At 40.8% G+C, this 22,529-nt stretch overlaps 1 protein-coding gene across 2 annotated transcripts; it reads left to right on the top strand.

Moving 5' to 3' along the window:
- Positions 1 to 839: 839 nt before the first annotated feature.
- LOC133533071 (zinc finger protein 501-like) lies at positions 840 to 20,882 on the top strand. 2 transcript variants are annotated; one of them, XM_061872009.1, is made up of 5 exons: positions 844 to 1,327; positions 3,781 to 3,864; positions 10,326 to 10,412; positions 16,481 to 16,609; positions 19,175 to 20,882. In XM_061872009.1, the coding sequence occupies exons 1-5, from the start codon at positions 1,264 to 1,266 to the stop codon at positions 20,128 to 20,130; spliced, it is 1,320 nt and encodes a 439-aa protein (XP_061727993.1). In that variant the 5' UTR covers positions 844 to 1,263; the 3' UTR covers positions 20,131 to 20,882. The 2 variants fall into 2 exon arrangements, with proteins under 2 accessions (XP_061727994.1, XP_061727993.1); XM_061872010.1 differs by lacking the exon at positions 16,481 to 16,609 and having other exon boundaries at positions 840 to 1,327.
- Positions 20,883 to 22,529: the final 1,647 nt, after the last annotated feature.

The raw sequence follows: 22,529 nt of genomic DNA, 5'->3' as shown, positions 1-22,529 counted from the left end.
TTAAAATGCATTTTTTAAAGTGTTGAAAGAGCTTTCAGAAAGGTGTAAGAATCTCATTACCGTAGAATACAAAACTATACCTATCTTTTTGGGATAACAGCCGTAACAGACTATCGCACCGGACAAGTGACCTTTGTGCGTTCAAAATTTGACGACCGGTTTGGCCTAGTGGGTAGTGACCCTGCCTACGAAGCTGATGGTTCCGGGTTCAAATCCTGGTAAGGGCATTTATTCGTGTGATGAGCATGGATATTTGTTCCTGAGTCATGGGTGTTTTCTATGTATTTAAGTATTCATAAATATTTATATATTGTATATATCTTTGTTTAAGTACCCTCAATACAAGCCTTATTGAGCTTACTGTAGGACTTAGTCAATTTGTGTAATAATGTCCTATAATATTTATTTATTTTATTTATAAAAAAAATCTCTTCCTCGCTCTAACGCTGCGTCCTTAACCATATTATATTCTTTGGTCCTTAACACACGTACGGTGACCATCTAACACTCTGTGGATACGTGTGCCGCACCGCACCAAGGTACGTACACTTTAACAGCATGATTATTCCTGTCTTTGCTCCACTGACAAACGATTCAAATTCAATTTAGTCCATCAAACAACTTTGTTGGCCGAAAAAGGTGAAAAATTAAAATGTTCTGTTGGACGATAACCCTTCGTGCCTCTTTTCTACTGACGGAAATGCCTCGACAGACTATAGTAGATTTTATTATTTTAAGCTGGTCACACTTAAACTACAAACTCTAATTATTTCATAGACATACAATATAACAATTATTTGTAGCCATGGTAGCCATGGTTGTAAATTGAATTAAAAAAAAACATGTGTCAAGTTCAAGTGTCAAGCTTCTCTATCGCGTCTATGCCGTTTGTAATATACCTTTGTCGTTTGTAATTTAGTTTTTGTATTAATTGTTTTGAGTGAAATCACTATTGTTAATACACTATTAATTATGTGTAAGAATAATAATCTATCCACAAACATGCAAAGAAAACTGTGAAATTACGATTACTTCTCCTGATTTATCGATAAACACTGCATTCTATCGTCGCGCGTCGTATTCTCTTGACTATATTTTATTATATCGCTTATTTACATTGCAAGTTGAGACAAATGACACGAGTTGAGCTACACACACAGATCGAGATTATGTGAAACGGAAATGTGCCTAAATTCAATAATACTCTCGACAATGAATAAAAGTAAAATTGTGTTGTGAAAAGGTACGGACATTAGTATCAGAATGGAGACGGTTTGGGTTAAGCCTGAGCCGTCATGGGAGGGGTACGAGCCCACGCCAGAGACAGGTGAGTTGTGTAGAGTTAAAAGAGTCACAAACAAAACCGAATCAAAGTTATGCTCTTTATTATTTATTTACTTTATTAGGTACACTAAACAGATATCGTACAATAACACGAGAAATATCAAATTGTACATTTTCGCTTCAAAACTAGCATGACATCCAAAACAAGTGTACACAGCATGCTTTACAAGTAAGCGGAAATATTACGAATTAATTTAACACCATATCTTAAGTACAGTAAAAAATATCAGAGAATAAATAACTATCAAAACATAACAATATAAGAGACTAATAAACTTTACATTATAAAGATTAAACCTCACAAATGAGCAGACTTAGAGCACAAAACAGATAGGTACAGAAGTCCAGGCGCGGATACAAGATTTGGCTTAGGGGGGGGGCCATTTTGAGAAAATCATATATTTTTGCACAGAAAATAAGGTAAAAAAAAATGTTACTCAATTTAGTAATGTGAGAGCCAGGGTTTTAGGGGGGGGCCATTGCCCCTATGGCCCCCCCCCTTGTATCCGCGCCTGCAGAAGTCAATCACATGTATGTACCTACGATCGGTAGCCACTCTAGGGTTGTCAACTATGGCTTATGCACAAAAAACTACCGTGGGAGTAGCATTCATATCTAGTTGTTTGATTTATTATTGAGAATGAAACGGGAAGAATAAATAAATATTATAGGACATTATTACACAAATTGACTAAGTCCCACAGTAAACTCAATAAGGCTTGTGTTGAGGGTACTTAGACAAAGATATATATGATGTATAAATATTTATAAATACTTAAATACATAGAAAATACCCATGACTCAGGAACAAACATCCATACTCATCATACGAATAATTGCCCTTACCAGGATTTGAAACCCGGGATCATCGGCTTCGTAGGCGGGGTTACTACCCACTAGGCCAAACCGGTCGTCACTATGTCATTGTTATATTACACATTTGTCACAAAAAATATTTTGCAACAATTTAGACATTGACGAAATGCATGATTATTATATTTCAAAGTGTAATAAATTTGGATTTTCATGTACAATTATTCTACAAATCAAAACAATAAACCTGCGTACTATTACAATATAAAAAGTTTACAAAAAAGAAACATACACAAATTTTTAAATTGAAATAATTTATTTCGGGCACAAATCCCATATAGTATGCCGAGGCAGACCCATCAGTATCCTAAACACATTATTATATTGCACACCCAGGGCATTGAACGCTGCGAGAAGCAACTTATTTTTATGTTTGTCAAATTTCACTATCAACAATTCCTAATAACTTCTAGACGGATTACCTTAGTTACACAATTTCCATTGCGCTATGAGTTTTAGACCCAAACCTATTAAATGGCACTAAAAACAACACAATATCTACACAAACAAAAAACATGTTTACAAACTTACGTAAGCTGGCATGAATTTACCATACAAAAATTTAGTTACGTCCTTTATACTGATTAAAAATAGTAAACTATTACATAAAACGATCTTAGATATATTCTTCGGGGGCCAGGGCAGGGCGCTTACTTACGTTCTTAACTGTTCTGTGTAACGTTAAAACGAACCATCAAAATACAAGCAGATACCTACTTATGTCTCTGAAACCATGGGTAGCTTAAAAAATCGACAATTCACCGTTTAATGTTGAATTTAAACAACTGTCCACTGAACAGGTTATAATAACTTTTTACAGTACATATGGTGCTACTTTTCCGCACTAGTGCGTAAATTAGCACATTATGTAACTATGTCGAAAATTTAAAGGGTCATCATATGTACTGTAAAACGTTGTTCGATACATATGCGAATAGGTAATTCGCACATGTATCGAACAACTATTTTTCGCACTTGTATCGTAAATAACTACTTTTTGTTGCTCTATTATTGCTTAAAAAAATTCACAGACGCGTGCACCAGTCCCAACCAGTCCGAGATATCGTGTCCGTGAGCAGTGTCTATGTATGCGTTGCTCGAGCGCACTTTGTATGTAGATTGATTTCTGTACCTATCTATTTTGTGCTTAGAGAGTGAAAGCGGATGTCATCGGTCAGAGAGAGAGGAGGAGAAGAGGATGTCAGCCAAGCATTTCTTAAACCTAGCAATGTGGGGGAATATTTTAGGAAAACTTGAGTTTAAGCAGATATAACAAAACACGTGTACATTATTTTTTGCTGTTCTCAAACATATACTCAAACAAGCCATTAACTAGCAAGTTGCTCGAGCATCACTTTCTATAGGAGTTAAAAGATTTAGTAACTTTTTAGTACTTTGGAGGACAATTTTCCCAATAGGTTGAGTTTGGGCAGCAAAAAATATTTTAGACTACTCTATAACATATATAAATATTAATCAAATCGGAACCGGACAGTTGGGTACCTTTCCTTGTTAGTCATTTTGTGTATGAATGTTCTATAATATTTGTTTATTTATTTTCAGGGCACCTTTCAGAAGAAACGCAACCTCCGATAGAAGACCAGGAAAAAGTGGTGGTAAAACTAGAACCGCCAGATGAGTATGCTGGTGAGTTGAACATTATGGTGAATTTGTAGTTCTATGAGTTCGATTTGAAAATAATAATACGGCCTTCCAGATGGGAGGGCATAGTCACTACGAATTAGGCCAGACCGGTTATCAAAATCCGGTCGTTTTATTTGTAATAAGATTAAAGCTTAACAAATATTTTATTTTTATTTTATTTATTAGGCACACAAAACAGATAACATTTACTACATGATATAATTATTTTAAGTTGAGGTTTTGGTTGGGAATGCCATCCAAATCATGTATGCGCAGCATGTAATACACATTAAGAGTGTAAAAAGGTCCAAAAATAAAAGCACTCTTGTTGACTATACAACAATGTAATTAATTAAATAGAGGTACAACTGTTATAAAACCTTGACAATGTTTAGTACCGGCCAGACGTCATGTTTCTCGGAAAAATCTTAACACCGCGATCTAGGATTTTTAACACATGGTATAGCGACATCTAGCAGGCAATTTGACAACTAAAATTAAGTTCTTGCAAATAAAGTTAGGAAATACATACAGAGGTTGGACAAAGAGCGAATACTACAACTATACTGAACACAAAACAAATTGCATAAAGAAAATAAAGCAAAGAACAAAGGGAGATTGAAACACACATGTAAGATTAATACAAACCTAACGTAGTGGTGATCGATGGCAAATAATTTCCATAACTTGGTCCGAAAGATGGCAAATTTCGAGTTAAAAATATAAAGTTTTAAACAAGTTTGAAATTTATTAACAATTTGTTATATCATTTTTATTATACCTTTCTTATACAACTTATCTCCTTAGATTTCACGGGCCTATAAATCCCGGTCTTGTTATGCTTGCGTGGGGATATAGACCCAACACGTAGATGCCCCTTGGGGAGCTTTAATGTTAAGAGCCCTTAATCCTTGGAGCGTTCTCCGATTTCACGAAATAACGCTCGATAGATGGCGTTGGCGCTCGGTACGCGAGCGCCGGCAACGCGACGCGCGTTTCAATTCAGACTAGAATAATCTTGATAGTTTTCAATATAATTTCAAGCAACATTAATTTTAGTGTCATATGATATCATATGGGCACTCTTTATTTTATTGTATATGCACAGTAGTTTTTTTTTATGTACACTACTACTAAGTGTACAGACTACAGAGTGTACTATAACCCTTGCTCTTTATTCTGTCTCTTTCACACCAATGGAAAATGAAGAAGTTACTAAATGACTGCAGGTATAAATAAAGTATATTAGTGCGATAGAGAGACAGATAGTGTTTCGTTGTCGTATCGTAAACGATTGGCATGTTGGCCACACACTTGCTTAGTGCCTAGCCAAAATACCAATCGTTTGCGTATATTAGTGCGATAGAGAGAGAGTAGTGTTTCGTCGTCGTATCGTAAACGATTGGCATGTTGGCTACGCACCCATGATACCTAGCCAAGAAGCCAATCGATTGCGCATATTAGTGCGACAGAGAGACAGATAGTGTTTCCTTGTCGTATCGTAAACGTTTGGCATGTTGGCTACGCACCCATGCTGCCCAGCCAAGATGCCAATCGTTTGTGCATATTAGTACGAGAGAGAGACAGATAGTGTTTCGTTGTCGTATCGATTGGCATGGTGGCTACGCACCCATGCTGCGTAGTCAAGATGCCAATCGTTTGCGCACATTAGTGCTATAGAGTTTCAGTGTTATTTGAAATCACGTTAGGGTTTGTATTATTATTTTTGACCCGAATGAAGTCCATCCAGGTTCTTATGATGGAGTCAGGAGTTGGTCACCAGAACTCCTAATCTACTCATTATAATTCCATCGTGCTTGGGCTCAAAAGATTTGCCCTGACGAACACCATCGATCTAGATGAGGTCCAGGGTCTCATGACGGAGTCAGGAGTTGGTCACCAGAACTCCCCAGAACTCCTAATCTACTCATCATAACTCCATCGAGTTTGGGCTCAATAGATTTACCCTGATGAGCACCATCAATCTAGATGAAGTCCAGGGTCTCATGATGGAGTCAGGAGTAGGTCACTAGAACTCCTAATCTACTCATTATAATTCCATCGTATTCGAGCTCAATAGATTTGCCCTGACGAGTACCATCGATCTAAATGAAGTCCAGGGTCTCATGGTGGAGTCAGGAGTTGGTCACCAGAACTCCTAATCTACTCATTATAATTCCATCGTGTTTGGGCTCAAAAGATTTGCCCTGACGAGTACCATCGATCTAGATGAAGTCCAGGGTCTCATGATGGAGTCAGGAGTTGGTCACCATAATTCCTAATCTACTCATCATAACTCCATCGTGTTTGGGCTCAATAGATTTGCCCTCACGAGCACCATCAATCTAGATGATGTTCAGGGTCTCATGATGGAGTCAGGAGTTTGTCACTAGAACTCCTAATCTATTCATTATAATTCCATCGTGTTTGGGCTCAAAAGATTTGCCCTGACTAGTACCATCGATCTAGATGAAGTCAGGAGTTGGTCACCAGAACTCCTAATCTACTCATTATAATTCCATCGTGTTTGGGCTCAAAAGATTTGCCCTGACGAGTACCATCGATCTAGATGAAGTCCAGGGTCTCATGATGGAGTCAGGAGTTGGTCACCATAATTCCTAATCTACTCATCATAACTCCATCGTGTTTGGGCTCAATAATTGCCCTCACGAGCACCATCAATCTAGATGATGTTCAGGGTCTCATGATGGAGTCAGGAGTTGGTCACTAGAACTCCTAATGTACTCATTATAATTCCATCGTGTTTGGGCTCAAAAGATTTGCCCTGACGAGTACCATCGATCTAGATGAAGTCCAGGGTCTCATGATGGAGTCAGGAGTTGGTCACCAGAACTCGTAATCTATTTATCATAACTCCATCGTGTTTGGGCTCAATAGATTTACTCCGACAAGCACCATCAAATTACCATTATGATGAATAGATTAGGAGTTCTGGTGACCAACTACTGAGTCCATCATGAGACCCTCGACTTAATCTAGATCGATGGTACTCGTCAGGGCAAATCTTTTGAGCCCAAACACGATGGAGTTATGATGAATAGACTAGGAGTTCTGGTGATCAACTCCTGAGTCCATCATGAGACCCTGGACCTGATCTAGATTGAGGGTGCTCGTCAGGGCAACTCTATTGAGCCCATACACGATGGAGTTATGATGAGTAGATTAGGAGTTCTGGTGACCAACTCCTGACTCCATCATGAGACCCTGGACCTCATCTAGATCGATGGTGCTCGTCAGGACAAATCTTTTGAGCCCAAACACGTTGGAATTATAATGAGTAGATTAGGAGTTCTAGTGACCAACTCCTGACTCCATCATGAGACCCTGGACTTTATCTAGATTGATGATGCTCGTCAGGGCAAATCTATTGAGCCCAAACACGATGAGGTTATGATGAGTAGTTTAGGAGTTCTGGTGACCAACTCCTGACTCCATCATGAGACCCTGGACCTCATCTAGATCGATGGTGTTCATCAGGGCAAATCTATTGAGCCCAAACACGATGGAGTTATGATGAGTAGATTAGGAGTTCTGGTGACCAACTCCTGACTCCATCATGAGACCCTGGACCTCATCTAGATCGATGGTGCTCATCAGGGCAAATCTTTTGAGCCCAAACACGTTGGAATTATAATGAGTAGATTATGAGTTCTAGTGACCAACTCCTGACTCCATCATGAGACCCTGGACTTTATCTAGATTGATGATGCTCGTCAGGGCAAATCTATTGAGCCCGAACACGATGAGGTTATGATGAGTAGATTAGGAGTTCTGGTGACCAACTCCTGACTCCATCATGAGACCCTGGGCCTCATCTAGATCGATGGTGTTCATCAGGGCAAATCTATTGAGCCCAAACACGATGGAGTTATGATGAGTAGATTAGGAGTTCTGGTAACCAGCTCCTGACTCCATCATGAGACCCTGGACCTCATCTAGATTGATGGTGCTCGTCAGGGCAACTCTATTGAACCCAAACACGATGGAGTTATGATGAGTAGATTAGGAGTTCTGGTGACCAGCTCCTGACTCCATCATGAGACCCTGGACCTCATCTAGATTGAAGGTGCTCGTCAGGGCAACTCTATTGAGCCCAAACACGATGGAGTTATGATGAGTAGAGTAGGAGTTCTGGTGACCAACTCCTGACTCCATCATGAGACCCTGGACCTCATCTAGATCGATGGTGCTCATCAGGGCAAATCTTTTGAGCCCAAACACGTTGGAATTATAATGAGTAGATTAGGAGTTCTAGTGACCAACTCCTGACTCCATCATGAGACCCTGGACTTTATCTAGATTGATGATGCTCGTCAGGGCAAATCTATTGAGCCCGAACACGATGAGGTTATGATGAGTAGTTTAGGAGTTCTGGTGACCAACTCCTGACTCCATCATGAGACCCTGGACCTCATCTAGATTGATGGTGCTCGTCAGGGCAACTCTATTGAACCCAAACACGATGGAGTTATGATGAGTAGATTAGGAGTTCTGGTGACCAGCTCCTGACTCCATCATGAGACCCTGGACCTCATCTAGATTGAAGGTGCTCGTCAGGGCAACTCTATTGAGCCCAAACACGATGGAGTTATGATGAGTAGAGTAGGAGTTCTGGTGACCAACTCCTGACTCCATCATGAGACCCTGGACCTCATCTAGATCGATGGTGCTCATCAGGGCAAATCTTTTGAGCCCAAACACGATGGAATTATAATGAGTAGAATAGGAGTTCTAGTGACCAACTCCTGATTCCATCATGAGACCCTGGACCTCATCTAGATCGATGGTGTTCGTCAGGGCAAATCTTTTGAGCCCAAACACGATGGGATTATAATGAGTAGATTAGGAGTTCTGGTGACCAACTCCTGACTCCATCATGAGAACTTGGACTTCATCCGGGTCAAAAATAATAATGCAAACCCTAACGTAATTTCAAATGAAAATGCGTTTTTCAGAAAATCGCAGCCAAATAACACTAGACCTTACTCATAGTGTTGTGTTCCTGCCGGTGAGTAAGGTTGCCAGAGCTCAACGAGGGGCGGGAGGGGGTTAGGGTCGGCAACGCGCATGTAACTCCTCTGGAGTTGCAGGCGTACATATGCGGGCCGTACGCTTGTTTGCCACCGACTTAGTATTAAAAAAAAAGTAACACTGAAAATCCATAAATAAGCGAGTCTGTTAGGCATACTGTAAAAAATGAACTTTTATTAAGATTTTCTAATCGCTGTATATAGCACTTCTCGGAACTCCGTAGCTGATTACGATCGCAACGAATGCCTGACAATCGAGCACAGGTCCGTCCTCTAAGCGCGCTCCGCGCGGACTGAGAGCGGGGCGTCGCTGCTGCGTGATTTATACGTGTTTAAAAAAAATATAAATTTACGGCAATGTAGGTCCCATAGTTACGATTTTTTTTTTATAGGTTAACATAAAGTTACAGTTTGCTATAATATTATTATTAAAGCAAAATATGCGTACAATTTGCGGAAATAAAATATAATAAAACCCTGTTTTCGCCAAAAAAATGAAGAAAACTCGGAAGGTATTTTATCAGTTTTTTCAAATGAAGCTTCGATTGTTAATCATTCCAGCCCCTCGTACGAGATATGTTGAATCAAATTGTAGTCATTCATGTACCAAATGATTCTTGTTTATAGCAAAATTGAGAACCGAAACGCCACATCTCACTGCAAAATTTGGAAAAGACTCCCAAAAAACCTCATTAAAAAAGAGGTTTAAAAGAGAAAATGAAAATTTGAACTGTTGGAGCCGCTAGTTTAGGAAACGATTATTTAAGTACGTTATCAGTTTTTGAATAAATACTAATAGTTACGTCGTAATCTTGAATGAAAAAGGAAGCATTTTACAAAATACGCTCGTCTGTAGGAATAAGGACTCTTAAGTAGAATGCCTGCTGGAACCCATTCACAGGTCCAACAATAGGCACCTATGAACCGGGCGCGGCAGGCATTGGGAATATTATAGAAAAAGTGAATAGTATAACGGTCTATGGATTGAAGTTTGGGTGAACAATGAAACTGGGTTATATAAATAAATAAATAAAAGCCTTTTATTAACCAACTATAAATGTTACAAATATAAAATATATAATTAATATATAATTATAGAGTTAACACATTTGTTTTTAAATTTACAATACAAAAAAAAAGAAATTAAAACTAAGTTTCATTATTGTTTATATGTGGGCATGTCAATTTTGGGACGTAGTCCTCCTCCATGTTACACCATAGCTTTCTGTCAGCGGCCAGACTGGTCCAGGCTATGTCGTTATGCACGGTTATGTCGTTACGAACGAACTGGGTTATATACAACTTATTATTATTAAGTTAGAAAACTCATGTATAAAGAGGGCACTCTAAGTAGACTTATTTCTCTATGACATGTACATGATGTAGAAATAACAGAGTAAACTAATTTGACAGAGCATGACATCGGACCGCAGTCTCCCAAAGCAGAGGGCTTGAAGGAATACCCAGTGGTCGTGAAACAGGAGCCTCTGGAGGGTTTTGGTGAGTTTAACATTAGTATAGAATAGAGAAATAAGTAAAAAAAAAACGGACAAGTGCAAGTCGGACTCGCCCACCGAGGGTTCCGTACTTTTTAGTAAGTAGCGGCAACAGAAATACATCATCTGTGAAAATTTCAACTGTCTAGCTATCACGGTTCATGAGATACAGCTTGGTGACAGACGGACGGACGGACGGACAGCGGAGTCTTAGTAATAGGGTCCTGTTTTACCCTTTGGGTACGGAACCCTAATGAACATTTTCAAAATGCGTAAATTGGCATAAAGGACACCCCCTTATTCATAAACGTCTACTAAAGTTGACAAGTCGCTAGTAATCGTTTGTCCCTTTCCGACGTATTGGTATGATGGAAAGGGACAAACGATTATTAGCGGCTTGTCAACTTTAGTAGACGTTTATGAATAAGGGCGCTTAAGACCATTGTGATAAGTATTTTTCACTTTTATATTTTCTAAGATTAACGCGAGGTCCACAGGACAGAGACACTAGTTAATAAAAAGAGGGGTATGGGCATTGTGAATGTCATCTCGCTCTGTGTGGTAGGGCACAGCACAGCGGATGTCATTCCAGATCTAGAGCAGAGCCCAACTGGAGAAGTACCTCCACCTTACAGAAAATCGCAGCCAAATAACACTACCCTACTCATAGTGTTGTGTTCCTGCCGGTGAGTAAGGTTGCCAGAGCTCAACGAGGATGCGGAGTGTTAGGATCGGCAACGCGCATGTAACTCATCTGGAGTTACAGGCGTACATAGGCTACGGAGACTGTTTACCATCAGGCGGGCCGTATGCTTGTTTGCCACTGACGTAATCATCATCATCTCAGCCATAAGACGTCCACTGCTGAACATAGGCCTCCCCCTTGGACCTCCACATGTACCGGTTGGAAGCGACCCACATCCAGCGTCTTGCGGCGGCCTTAATAAGGTCGTCTGTCCATCTTGTGGGTGGTCGTCCTACGCTGCGCTTGCTAGTCCGTGGTCTCCACTCGAGCACTTACTTGTACAGTCAGCGTCAAATACTGTGTAGCAACCAAAGTGGCCAAATAGTTCGGTACACCATATATTTAGTATGGTGTACCGAACTATTTGGCCACTTTGACTGCTACGAAGTATTTGACGCTGACTGTACGTACGTAGTTTAAGGACATACACCCGGGTATGTCCTTAAAATTCAAAATTCAAAAATTTATTCTGCAAGTAGGCCTCAAGGGCTCTTTTACAAGTCAATACAACATTTATAGTAACATCATATAGTGACATGAAAAATACATAACAACATTTATAAATACAACAGCCAATACCTGGGTAAACATTACATTATAATAATCTTAAAATAAATAATGAATACAATACAATAGAGATGTATAGTCTCTATGGTTAAAAACACATTAAATCTGGAGATGTAAAAGGTCCCCAATGTCAGAGTACTAATACCTTAAACCAAACCGTACTATTAAAACGCGCCATGAAAACAGACTAGTACTACCAAAAAATCACACAAATGCATAGAAATAGTCCACATTCCAGATTTATAGACATTTTCAACAAAATCCCGGAACGAATTAAATCCGAGGTAAATCCCACCGCCTTTAAAAACGATCTTAAGAAACTGCTCATTGAAAAATGCTACTATACTGTTAATGAATTCCTAAACGACACCAATGTATGATTTCTATATAGAATGTATTGTACTCTATATTACATCATTTTGACACAAATATTGACAAGCACGATTAAATTATAAAAGTATTGACATTGCAAATTTAAACTATTTTTATGTTACTTGCATGTGCAAGAACTGTAATTTTAATAATGTATAATGATTTGATTATTTTTATTGTTAATTACGTGTTAGATATAAGTAGCAAATTGCTTTGCCCTATCCGGGTTCATGTACCATAGTAATAAGTCCTAGACATAATGCATTGTACATGACTGCAATAAACTATGTCCAAGATCATCGGCGGACGGGCAGCAGCGTCTCTCAAATTCGGTGTACTCGACTGTGATCCCCCCATGCAGAGCACAAAAAAGCCACCGACGTAGTATAAAAAATAATAAAACCTATAACTTTTTTATCAGTAAGAATCTTTGTCACAACTTATGACCTGACTAAGTACTGTAGGTAGGACGATACGATATTTATATCTACAACTAGAAAGGAAGGAGTTGATGCAATTTAATTTTAATAAAATGTGATGTGCATGCTCCAAGCAAGTTAACTTTTATACGTTTGCTTTATAACGTTTGCTTTTGAAGTTTTGACGACCGGTTTGGCCTAGTGGGTAGTGACCCTGCCTACGAAGCTGATGGTCCCGGGTTCATATCCTGGTAAGGGCATTTATTCGTGTGATGAGCATGGATATTTGTTCCTGAGTCATGGGTGTTTTCTATGTATTTAAGTATTTATAAATATTTATATATTATATATATCGTTGTCTAAGTACCCTCAACACAAGCCTTATTGAGCTTACTGTGGGACTTAGTCAATTTGTGTAATAATGTCCTATAATATTTATTTATTTATAACCACCTGCTAAGGCAGACGTAGTGGGAATTAGTCGGTAGGTAACCCATAACGCACGTGCAATTGTATGTATATGTATCTATCCTTGTTTATCCATATATATGTATATATTAGTGTACTCATAGTCATAAGGTATAATGAAACATACTATAGTATTGTATTGTATTGTAGTTCGGGCGATTTTCCGCAACTCGACGACTGGCGCCTATTTTGCGTGACAAGGGGGGGTGGAGGGTTGGCTACTCTTGCCAGCCCAACTCCTCGAGGAATCCTATCAAACCTTTGATGTTGAGTAGGACCTCAGGGAGGTCTCTCGGGGATCCGAGATGTTTTGCCCTGTATGGGGCCACTCCGCTGCATTCCAGCACCACGTGAGAGGCTGTTTCTTCTGTCTCCATGCATCCTCGGCATAAGGGACTGTCTGTGACACCTGTTATGAAAAGATGTTTGTTAAATAGTCCATGACCTGTTATGACACTGGTTACCATACTCAGTCGGACCTTCCCTAGTTGAAGGAGCGCCCTTGTGAGCTTTCCGTTGATGCCAGGCATGGCTTCTTTTGCCTGTCTGCATCCAGTCTGATTCAGCCAGTGTTCTGTGTGTAGTTTCCCTGTACGTGCCAGCAGCATTGAGCGTACCTTGCTAAACGGTATCGGAAGAATCGGTTCCGGACCAATCGCCCCCGCACCCGATCCTTGCCTGGCAAGCTCGTCCGCAGCATCGTTACCCCGGGATCCACTGTGTCCCTTGATCCATTGTAAAGTGATCTTATTATTATTATGACATACCTCCATTAGTCGTTCGTGGCATTCGTGTATAAGTTTGGATGTAATTATATGGCTATTTGGAGCCATTAAGACTGCTCTACTGTCGGAGAGTATGCGGATGGAGGATCCTACTACCTTCCTTGCAATGATGGCAGCCGCCGCGTTTAAGATGCCCATGCACTCAGCTTGGAATACCGAGTTATGGGCTCCTAGCGGTGTGGTGATTGACATGTTCAGGTCTTCTGAGAAGGTTCCGGAGCCCGACCCGCTGTCTGTTTTGGACCCATCAGTGAAGATTCTCAGCTCCTGGAGATTGAGTCCTTCGTGGTTGTCGTCCTCATATAACTGTATTTTGTACCTTTTGTCAAAGATAGCTTGTTTGTGAATCCGATCCGTGCCCGACCTAAGCACTGGAAATTCGTCATATACCTTTTCCAGGCATGTTGTGTGGAGAGCTCCTATGCTGTTAGACCATATATTAAGGGTTCGCAACCTTACCGCTGAGAGACTGGCCTCTTGCTGTATGTGTAGGTGCAGCGGTGGAAGGTTTAACATGACCTCCATGGCTGCAGTTGGAGTGGACCTCGTGCAGCCAGTGGTGGCCGCGCATGCGAGCCTTTGGAGTCTTTGTAGCTTGTCTCGTACGTTGCCTATGTTTGTTCTTGGCCACCAAACCAGGGCACCGTAACAGAGTAGGGGGCGGATTATCGTCTTATAGAGCCAAAGGGTGATTTTCGGGTTCAGTCCCCACCTCTTACCAATCATCCTTCTGCACTGCCAAAAGACAACTCCCGCCTTGTCTATACGTTTGTTGATGTGATTGTTCCAATTGAGTTTACTGTCGAGAGTTAGTCCTAAGTACTTAACTTCATCGGTCAGCTGCAGCTCGGTTTGGAAAAGTGTTGGTCTGGTAAAGTTGCCAAGCGCCCTTTTATTGGTGAACATTACCATTTCTGTTTTGGTGGGGTTAACTGATAGGTCAAATTCTCTGCACCAGCGTTCTACGATCCGGAGAGCTGACTGGGTGAGGTCGCATACTGTACTGGCAAATTTACCTGATATCAATATTGCCAGATCGTCAGCGTAGCCTATTGTGTAGAAGTGTTCCTCGTTCAGTTTGGTTATAAGGTTGTTAGCTACCAGGTTCCACAGCAGAGGCGACAGGACTCCCCCTTGAGGACATCCTCTCACCGCTGCTACGGCCTGCGGTTGACCTGCATACCTTATAATCCTCTTGTTTAACATGTTCATGATCCACTTTGTTAGTCCGGGTTCCGCGCCATGGCTTTCCAAGGCATTCCCTATACTGGTAAAGTGGGTCTTGTCAAAAGCGCCCTCGATGTCAATGAAAGTGCCGAGGCACAGTTCTTTGTCGTGGATGGCTCTCTCAATGCGGCTTACAACCATGTGTAGGGCTGACTCTGTGGATTTACCTGAGCTGTACGCGTGCTGGTTGTTGTGCATCGGTATGTTCTTTAGCGTTCGATCCCTCAGATCCCTGTCGCACAGTTTTTCCAGAGTTTTCAGCAGGAATGATGTGAGACTGATGGGCCTGAAGGATTTAGCAGCCGTGTAGTCATTCTTACCTGGTTTTGGTATGAAAATCACGTTGACATCCCTCCATCTCCTGGGCACGTACCCCCAGGCTAGGCAGGCTACCATGATATCGGTTAGAGTTTCCTGGATGAGTCCTAGACTCCACTGTAGGAGAGCAGGGAAGATCCCATCCGGACCAGCCGCCTTGAAGGGATGGAAGCTGTCTATGGCCCACCTGAGTTTCTCAGCGGTGACGATTCTATGCGCCATTTGCCAGTTGTTGTCTGTTGTGCTGTATTCCTCGTCCTGCTGATTTACATCAGCGAGGCTTACGCATCCCGGAAAGTGGGTTACCAGGAGAAGGCGTTGAGTCTCTGCAGGGGAAGATGTGTATGTGCCATCGGGCTTCCGCAGTGAGCCCAGTTGTGATGTGGGCTTGTGCGCTAGAGTTTTCCTTACCCGGTTGGCCTGGTCTAATGTTTCGATGCTGCTGCAGAAGTTCCTCCACGATAAGGATCTCCAGTACCGCAGTCTTTTTTTGTACCTGGCCTTGGCTTCATAGTAGTTGTCCCAGTCCACTTCGGCCATTGTGTTCATGGCCCTGTTGAAGAGTCTCCTGGTTTTCCGCCGGAGTCTCTCCAGTTCTGTCATACTATAGTATTTATTTAGAAATTTTATTCGCTTAAAAGTTACGGTTTTTTTTGTTTTACTCTCACTGCACCCACCTTGAATTTTTTCTGTTTTGCCTTATGGTTGACTGGTAGAGAATGCCTATTGGCATTAAGTCCGCCTGTAGTACTCTTTTTTTCTGTGCAATAAAGTTTAAATAATAATAATAATAATGTGACGATAGTTGTACGAGAAAAGCGCTGGTGGCCTAGCGGTAAGAGCGTTCGACTTGCAATCCGGAGGTCGCGGGTTCGAACCCCGGCTCGTACCTATGAGTTTTTCGGAACTTATGTACGGAATATAATTTGATATTTACCAGTCGTTTATCGGTGAAGGATAACATCGTGAGGAAACCGGACTAATCCCAACAAGGCCTAGTTTACCCTCTGGGTTGGAAGGTCAGATGGCAGTCGCTTTCGTAAAAACTAGTGCCTACGCCAAATCTTGGGGTTAGTTGTCAAGCGGACCCCAGGCTCCCATGAGCCGGGACAACGCGAGGAAGAAGAGGAGGAGTTGAACGAGAAAGTATAGTAACGCTCTTTGTTTACAGTGAATATTACAGTGGAGATGGACTGTGTGAGAGAGCCAGAAGATCGTAATCTCGAGCCCGATTACGCAGGCGCAAGTGAGAGCGTCCGAGCCTCGCAGGCAGAGTTCGAAACGTCACAAATACCGAAAAGTAAGCTTATTTCATGACATTTCTTCTTAATTACTACGGTTTTTTCTACAGCTAAGAGAGAGCAAGCTTGGCCGAATTTCATCCAACGAAGAGCGACTCGAATTGTCGACTGCCAGTGCATTTCGGATCGGCTTGACTCCTTGGCGCTGCGTAGAGATGTGGCCTCACTCTGCATTTTCTATCGCATGTACAACGGGGAGTGCTCCGAGGAATTGTTCGGATTAATCCCTGCCGCTTCTTTTCGCCATCGCCCTACGCGACAACATTTCCATCCTCACCACTTAGATGGTTGGCAGTCCTCAACTGTGCGTTTTTCCAGGAACTTTCTGCCTCGCACTGCTAAACTGTGGAATGAACTGTCGCCTGCGGTATTTCCGGACCGATACGACCTTCAAACCTTCAAGAAAAGAGCGTACTCCCATCTTACAGGCCGGCAACGCACTCACAACCCCTCTGGTGTTGCAGGTGTCCATGGGCGGCGGTAATCGCTTACCATCAGGTGATCCGTCTGCTCGTTTGCCTCCTCTACCATAAAAAAAGAAATCACCTTCCCATACAAACGGAGTTTCGCTCTCATTTTATAACTATGTATTGGATTGTAATGAAACTTTGCACATACATGTATATCTATGCCTGTGATTCTTTTATTATAGCTCCAGCTTATAAAATAAACGAAATAGAGCAATAACTAGTTTTGTCTGAAAAATTTAATTTTGCTGTATTTTTAGGGTTCCGTAGCCAAATGGCAAAAAACGGAACCCTTATAGATTCGTCATGTCCGTCTGTCTGTCCGTTTATGTCACAGCCACTTTTTTCCGAAGCTATAAGAACTATACTGTTCAAACTTGATAAGTAGATGTATTATATGAACCGCATTAAGATTTTCACACAAAAATAGAAAAAAAAAAACAAAAAAATTTAGGGGGTTCCCCATACTTTTTTCATCAAATCCATACGTGTGGGGTAGCATCAAACCCATAAGTAAGCTCTGAACAAACTGACTTTAACTTCTTTAGAGCAGCGATCAAACCTGCGGGCTGTCATATTCGCTCTGACGGACAACGCTCTGCGCTCGCGCTCAATATCCGCATCGTCTTTAAGGTCAGCGTTCACCAAATGTCCTAAATATTTAAATTGATAAACAAAAATTCAAAAATTCAAAATTCAAAATTCAAAAATTTATTCTGCAAGTAGGCCTCAAGGGCTCTTTTACAAGTCAATACAACATTTATAGTAACATCATATCAAAATCAAAAAATCAAAAAAATCAAAAGCATTTATTTCGTTAAATAGTATACAACATAACACATTCATGGTTGGGACTTCCTAGTAAGTATGTATAATACCTGTGACAGGAAGCCCCGCTCTTCTACATTTGTCTAGTACATTTGTACACGGTTAACGACAATAAAGTCTAACATTGTGCAAACGGCTATTATTTTAAGTAAAAGAAAATAATAACTTACATAATATTATTATTACTATTTCAATATATGTATAATTATTAACATTTTAAATTCTGCTTATATTCAAAAAGAAAGAAAGAAGTGATTAGCTTACAATTCGTGTGTGTGTGTGTGTGTGTGTGTGTGTGTGTGTGTGTGTGTGTATGTGTATGTTTCAGTTACTATCGTACTCGTCATCCTAATAGAATTTCTGTTTCGTCGTATGTTATATTTTTAAGCCAATTTATTAGGGCTATTTTACATTCATACCAAGGCAAACAGTAGATATTAATTTTTTCGTTTATCATATTATAAAGGTGTATTGATAATGCCTGATATTGTCTTCTTCCAAATTTAGATTTACAGTTCACTGGAGGCATAACAGATTTTTTACGTCTACGTGATAAGATCGTTGTATCAAACTTTACAGTTCTATGTACTCGTAATACCGCCGCTGTAATATATAATTTTCTCATTGTAAGCTGTTCACTAATTTTATAAAGTTCTTGTGTTGGATAGCGATATGGTTTTTGGTGCATAACTTTTAGCAGACATCTCTGACTTCGTTCTACTTCTAAAAATTTACTCTTACTTATAGTGACATGAAAAATACATAACAACATTTATAAATACAACAGCCAATACCTGGGTAAACATTACATTATAATAATCTTTAAATAAATAATTAATACAATACAATAGAGATGTATAGTCTCTATGGTTAAAAACACATTAAATCTGGAGATGTAAAAGGTCCCCAATGTCAGAGTACTAATACTAATAAAATTTGGAGGTGTAAAGTCTCTCCAAGTGTCAAAATAAAATTTATACTACAATTTTTAACGAATGACCATTTAATTTAACTGGTGGAAACGCTGGCCGGAATTTACCCTTTACCTTAAAAATAACGCATTCGCTCTTGCTGACGTGGTAGACCAACCCATGGCTCGCCGCAAAGGGACGTCAAGTTGTGCCAACCCTAATATTGCTCGGAGCAATGCTGAGCCGAACGGAGCCGAGAATACCCGAACGTATTTTTCCATTGATATTATTATTTAATGCCACGCCGCGTACAGACGGATATAGCGTCGATGAGTCTAAATTTTGTGCATTGTTTCAGAAAAAGGGCCCTCTCGGCACGGTGCCCGCTCCGCCGCTGATCTCGCAGAAAGGAACCGCGAAGCGAACGAAGTCTCGTGCGACATATGCTCAAAAACATTCAAGCAAGCAAGCAAGTTGAAAGACCACATCAGAATACACACCGGTGAAAAACCATACAATTGTGCGATATGCGAAAAACGGTTCAGACAATTAAGTCACTTAAGAAGACATTCTCGTATACACACTGGAGAGAAACCTCATGCGTGCGAAGTGTGCAAACAAGAGTTTACAGAATTGGCTAATTTGAGAACGCATCAACGAATCCACACTGGTGAAAAACCTTATGCATGCAAAACGTGTAACAAAGAATTTGCTGGATTAAGTTGTTTGAAGCGCCATGTAAGAACACATACTGGTGAAAGGCCGTATTCTTGCAAGATTTGCGGTAAAGATTTCACACAATCGAGTACGTTAAGGCTGCACATAAGGACACACACAGGAGAAAAGCCTTACCAATGTGGAACGTGTCTAAAATATTTTAGCGGAATGGACAATTTGAGAAAACACGAAAGAATTCATTTAGGTTTGAAGCGGTTCTCATGCGATTTATGTGAAAAAACGTTTACCGGTTTAAGTACGTTAAAGAGGCATAAGCGTGTACACACTGGGGAAAAGCCGTACGTGTGTGACGTATGCAAAAAAGAGTTTGCAGGATTAGATAGTCTTGTAAGGCACACTCGTATACACACTGGGGAACAACCATACGCGTGTGAAATGTGTCAAAGAAGGTTCAGGCAGTTAAGTAATTTAAAGAAACATATAAGAACGCATTTAGAGCAAAAGTTTTACCATTGTGGTATGTGTAAAAAGAAGTTTAGAGAATTGTGCAATTTGGAAAATCATGAACGTAGGCATCATAGTGGCGAAACCAGCACAGTTTCGGTTCCGGAAATTGATATTGAAAATTCTACATGACTGCGTGTGTGTCTTTCAAACAATTAATTTATTGTTCTTGAATAAAAACACATGGTTCAAGTTTTTCAAAGGACGGCAACGAGTATGTAATGGTCCATAGGCTATGGTGATTGCTTATGTGTGCTTGTTTGCTACCGACGTATAAAAAATGAACTTAATATTGTTGTCAGGCCGTGGGAGGAAACGACAATATAGCAAAGCAAATTTTTTGACCCCTTTGGACAGTAGCTAACAGCAAGGATATATATAACTCCGTATAGGATAAAAAAAGTCTAAGAAAAACACGTGCCTCGAAAAATCAAGAAAAAAATATGCTCGAATAGATGGCGATATACCCTCGGCCTATACCCGAGTAGATGGCGACACCGTTTGATTTCTAATATACGGGTGAAAGAACATGGGTCAAATAGCCATAAGCCATTCTAAGAGTTTTAGTCCTGTGTCGAAAGATGGCAGTAAATTTAGTTGAATACAAAATTTACTTTGACAGTACGCCTCTATACTAAATTCTCTTTGTTAACAGCATGTGTTTATTTAACCCTTTAAACGCCACGCCCTTGACGACGGGCGATCAAAAGGTTGTTTCTGATGATTTAATAGAAAATATGATAGGTCAGTTGATAAGGGTTGAATAAGAAACTAAGGATATAGAAAAGGTCACTTTTTCAGTATGTCCATAGGAGAGACGTGAAGCTTGCTATATGTAAAGCATACATAGATATTAAGATTATTATGTAATAAACTATTTTAAATTAATATAATTTTTTTATTTCTTTCTTGTAACCATAGTAAGAGGTTTGAAATCTCATCGCCCAGTGCATATAATGTTTAGGGCGGTTGTAGGCGTCCGGTGTTTTTGCCGGACAATTGTCCGGGTTCGGCGACGATGTACCACGACGACGATGGACGATGTACTCGTACCATGAGTCACTGACAGTGTCAAAACTGACATACGCTATCGAGAACGTAATTTACTTTCTATACATCTCGCTCGCACTTATATGCGAGTACGAGCGAGATGCATAGAAAGTAAGTTACGTTCTCGATAGCGTTTATCTCAGTGCCGAAGTGGTGGTAGCCACAATGTTTTCTTGGGGGTAGCCGCATACAAAACTGGTCTTAGTCGTGTAACACGGTCCGGTTTCCGGGGAAAACGGACGGCTACAACATGTCTTAAAATTAAGTTATTGTCAATAGAGGCACAAAAAAAACAGGTCCGTTCCCGCCGTTCTTGAAAATACATACTTAAACTTGCCCGACTCACTAGGGTTGCTTCTGTATTAATTTCGAATTTTAAAAAGGAGTAGGTAATATAAGTTTACAGACATACATACATCGATTCGTTTATACATACATCTTATCATGTTTACATTCCTTAGAGACTGCATTTTGACGTACATGACAGTAGGTACCTACGTAGCGGCGGGGACGTCAAGTGAGCAACGCGCGCACAGCCCGACTAAGCTCTGCCCGAGAGTGCCCGAGAACGCCTGTAAATGTAACGTCTGTGTGCGTAAATGTCACGTCTGTGTGCGTGCGGCGAAAATGTCACTTTGTACTGAGCGGACTCTGCTCCGGCGCGCGCCGCCGCCATTTACTTTGTGATAGAGGCGACAGTAAGGTGTCATTGATTGGGTAGTACAGATGTAGTGAATAATCTTTTCACATCGTATTTTCTGAATGATGACCTCCGCAAGAAGTCCAAAGTTACCGACGCCTTAACTTACGCGCTGAAGAAGCACGTCGGTAGATTGGACCGGGCCGACAGGAAAAAGATCGAGTAGCCGTCCGTACGCTAGATGGACAGACGAAATATTGGCAATAGCAGGCCGAGGTTGGCTAAAAACAGCAAAAGGCCGAACAAAGTGTCATACCTTGGAGCAGTCTTTTACCCGAAGGGGGTACATCCAATAATTAAATTAAAATTTATAAATGTCTAAATTCTAATTATAACTTCTAAGCGGCAGTTCTCAATAAAGACAATAGGGCAGTCATAAAACAGCACTGCACTGCACCTGCATGGAAGCAAAACGTAACAAGGATGCATTGTAATAAAACGGGGGGCATAAACAGATGAGAGAGTAGATATAATTTTATTCATGAATACGACAGTTACTTGGCACAGCCCTGAGTGACCGCCTGGCGGGCACGCGGCGTGCGGCATTGTGTTGCACGTCGTGGCCCGCCTGGCGAGTTCTGTCGGTTTCTGGGGTATTGTTCAAAATTTTGCCCGGTTTCGAAAGTGTTAACACATTCACTGCCGGGAACCCACCTGGTGGGCGCTCGTGAACTTTGTTCAGATGCCGGACAACCCGCTGGGCGGGTTGTTTTGTACGCAGCTATAGACCACCGGTTTCTGGGGTAGTGCGCCGTTTTTTGTCTGGCAGTGAATGTGTTAA

The sequence above is a fragment of the Cydia pomonella genome, chromosome 28 (genome assembly GCF_033807575.1).
Source record: "Cydia pomonella isolate Wapato2018A chromosome 28, ilCydPomo1, whole genome shotgun sequence".
NCBI classification, from domain to species: Eukaryota; Metazoa; Arthropoda; class Insecta; order Lepidoptera; family Tortricidae; genus Cydia; species Cydia pomonella.
The sequence above is the reverse complement of the archived record's forward strand: the minus strand, read 5'-3'. Positions and strand labels throughout refer to the sequence as shown.

What these genes read in the sequence shown, in the direction of transcription:
- LOC133533071 (XM_061872009.1), top strand. Translation starts at nt 1,264, where the DNA reads ATGGAGACGGTTTGGGTTAAGCCTGAGCCGTCATGGGAGGGGTACGAG. An exon ending in CGAGCCCACGCCAGAGACAG is followed by an intron (nt 1,328 to 3,780) that starts GTGAGTTGTGTA and finishes ATTTATTTTCAG; the next exon opens with GGCACCTTTCAGAAGAAACG. An exon ending in ACCGCCAGATGAGTATGCTG is followed by an intron (nt 3,865 to 10,325) that starts GTGAGTTGAACA and finishes CTAATTTGACAG; the next exon opens with AGCATGACATCGGACCGCAG.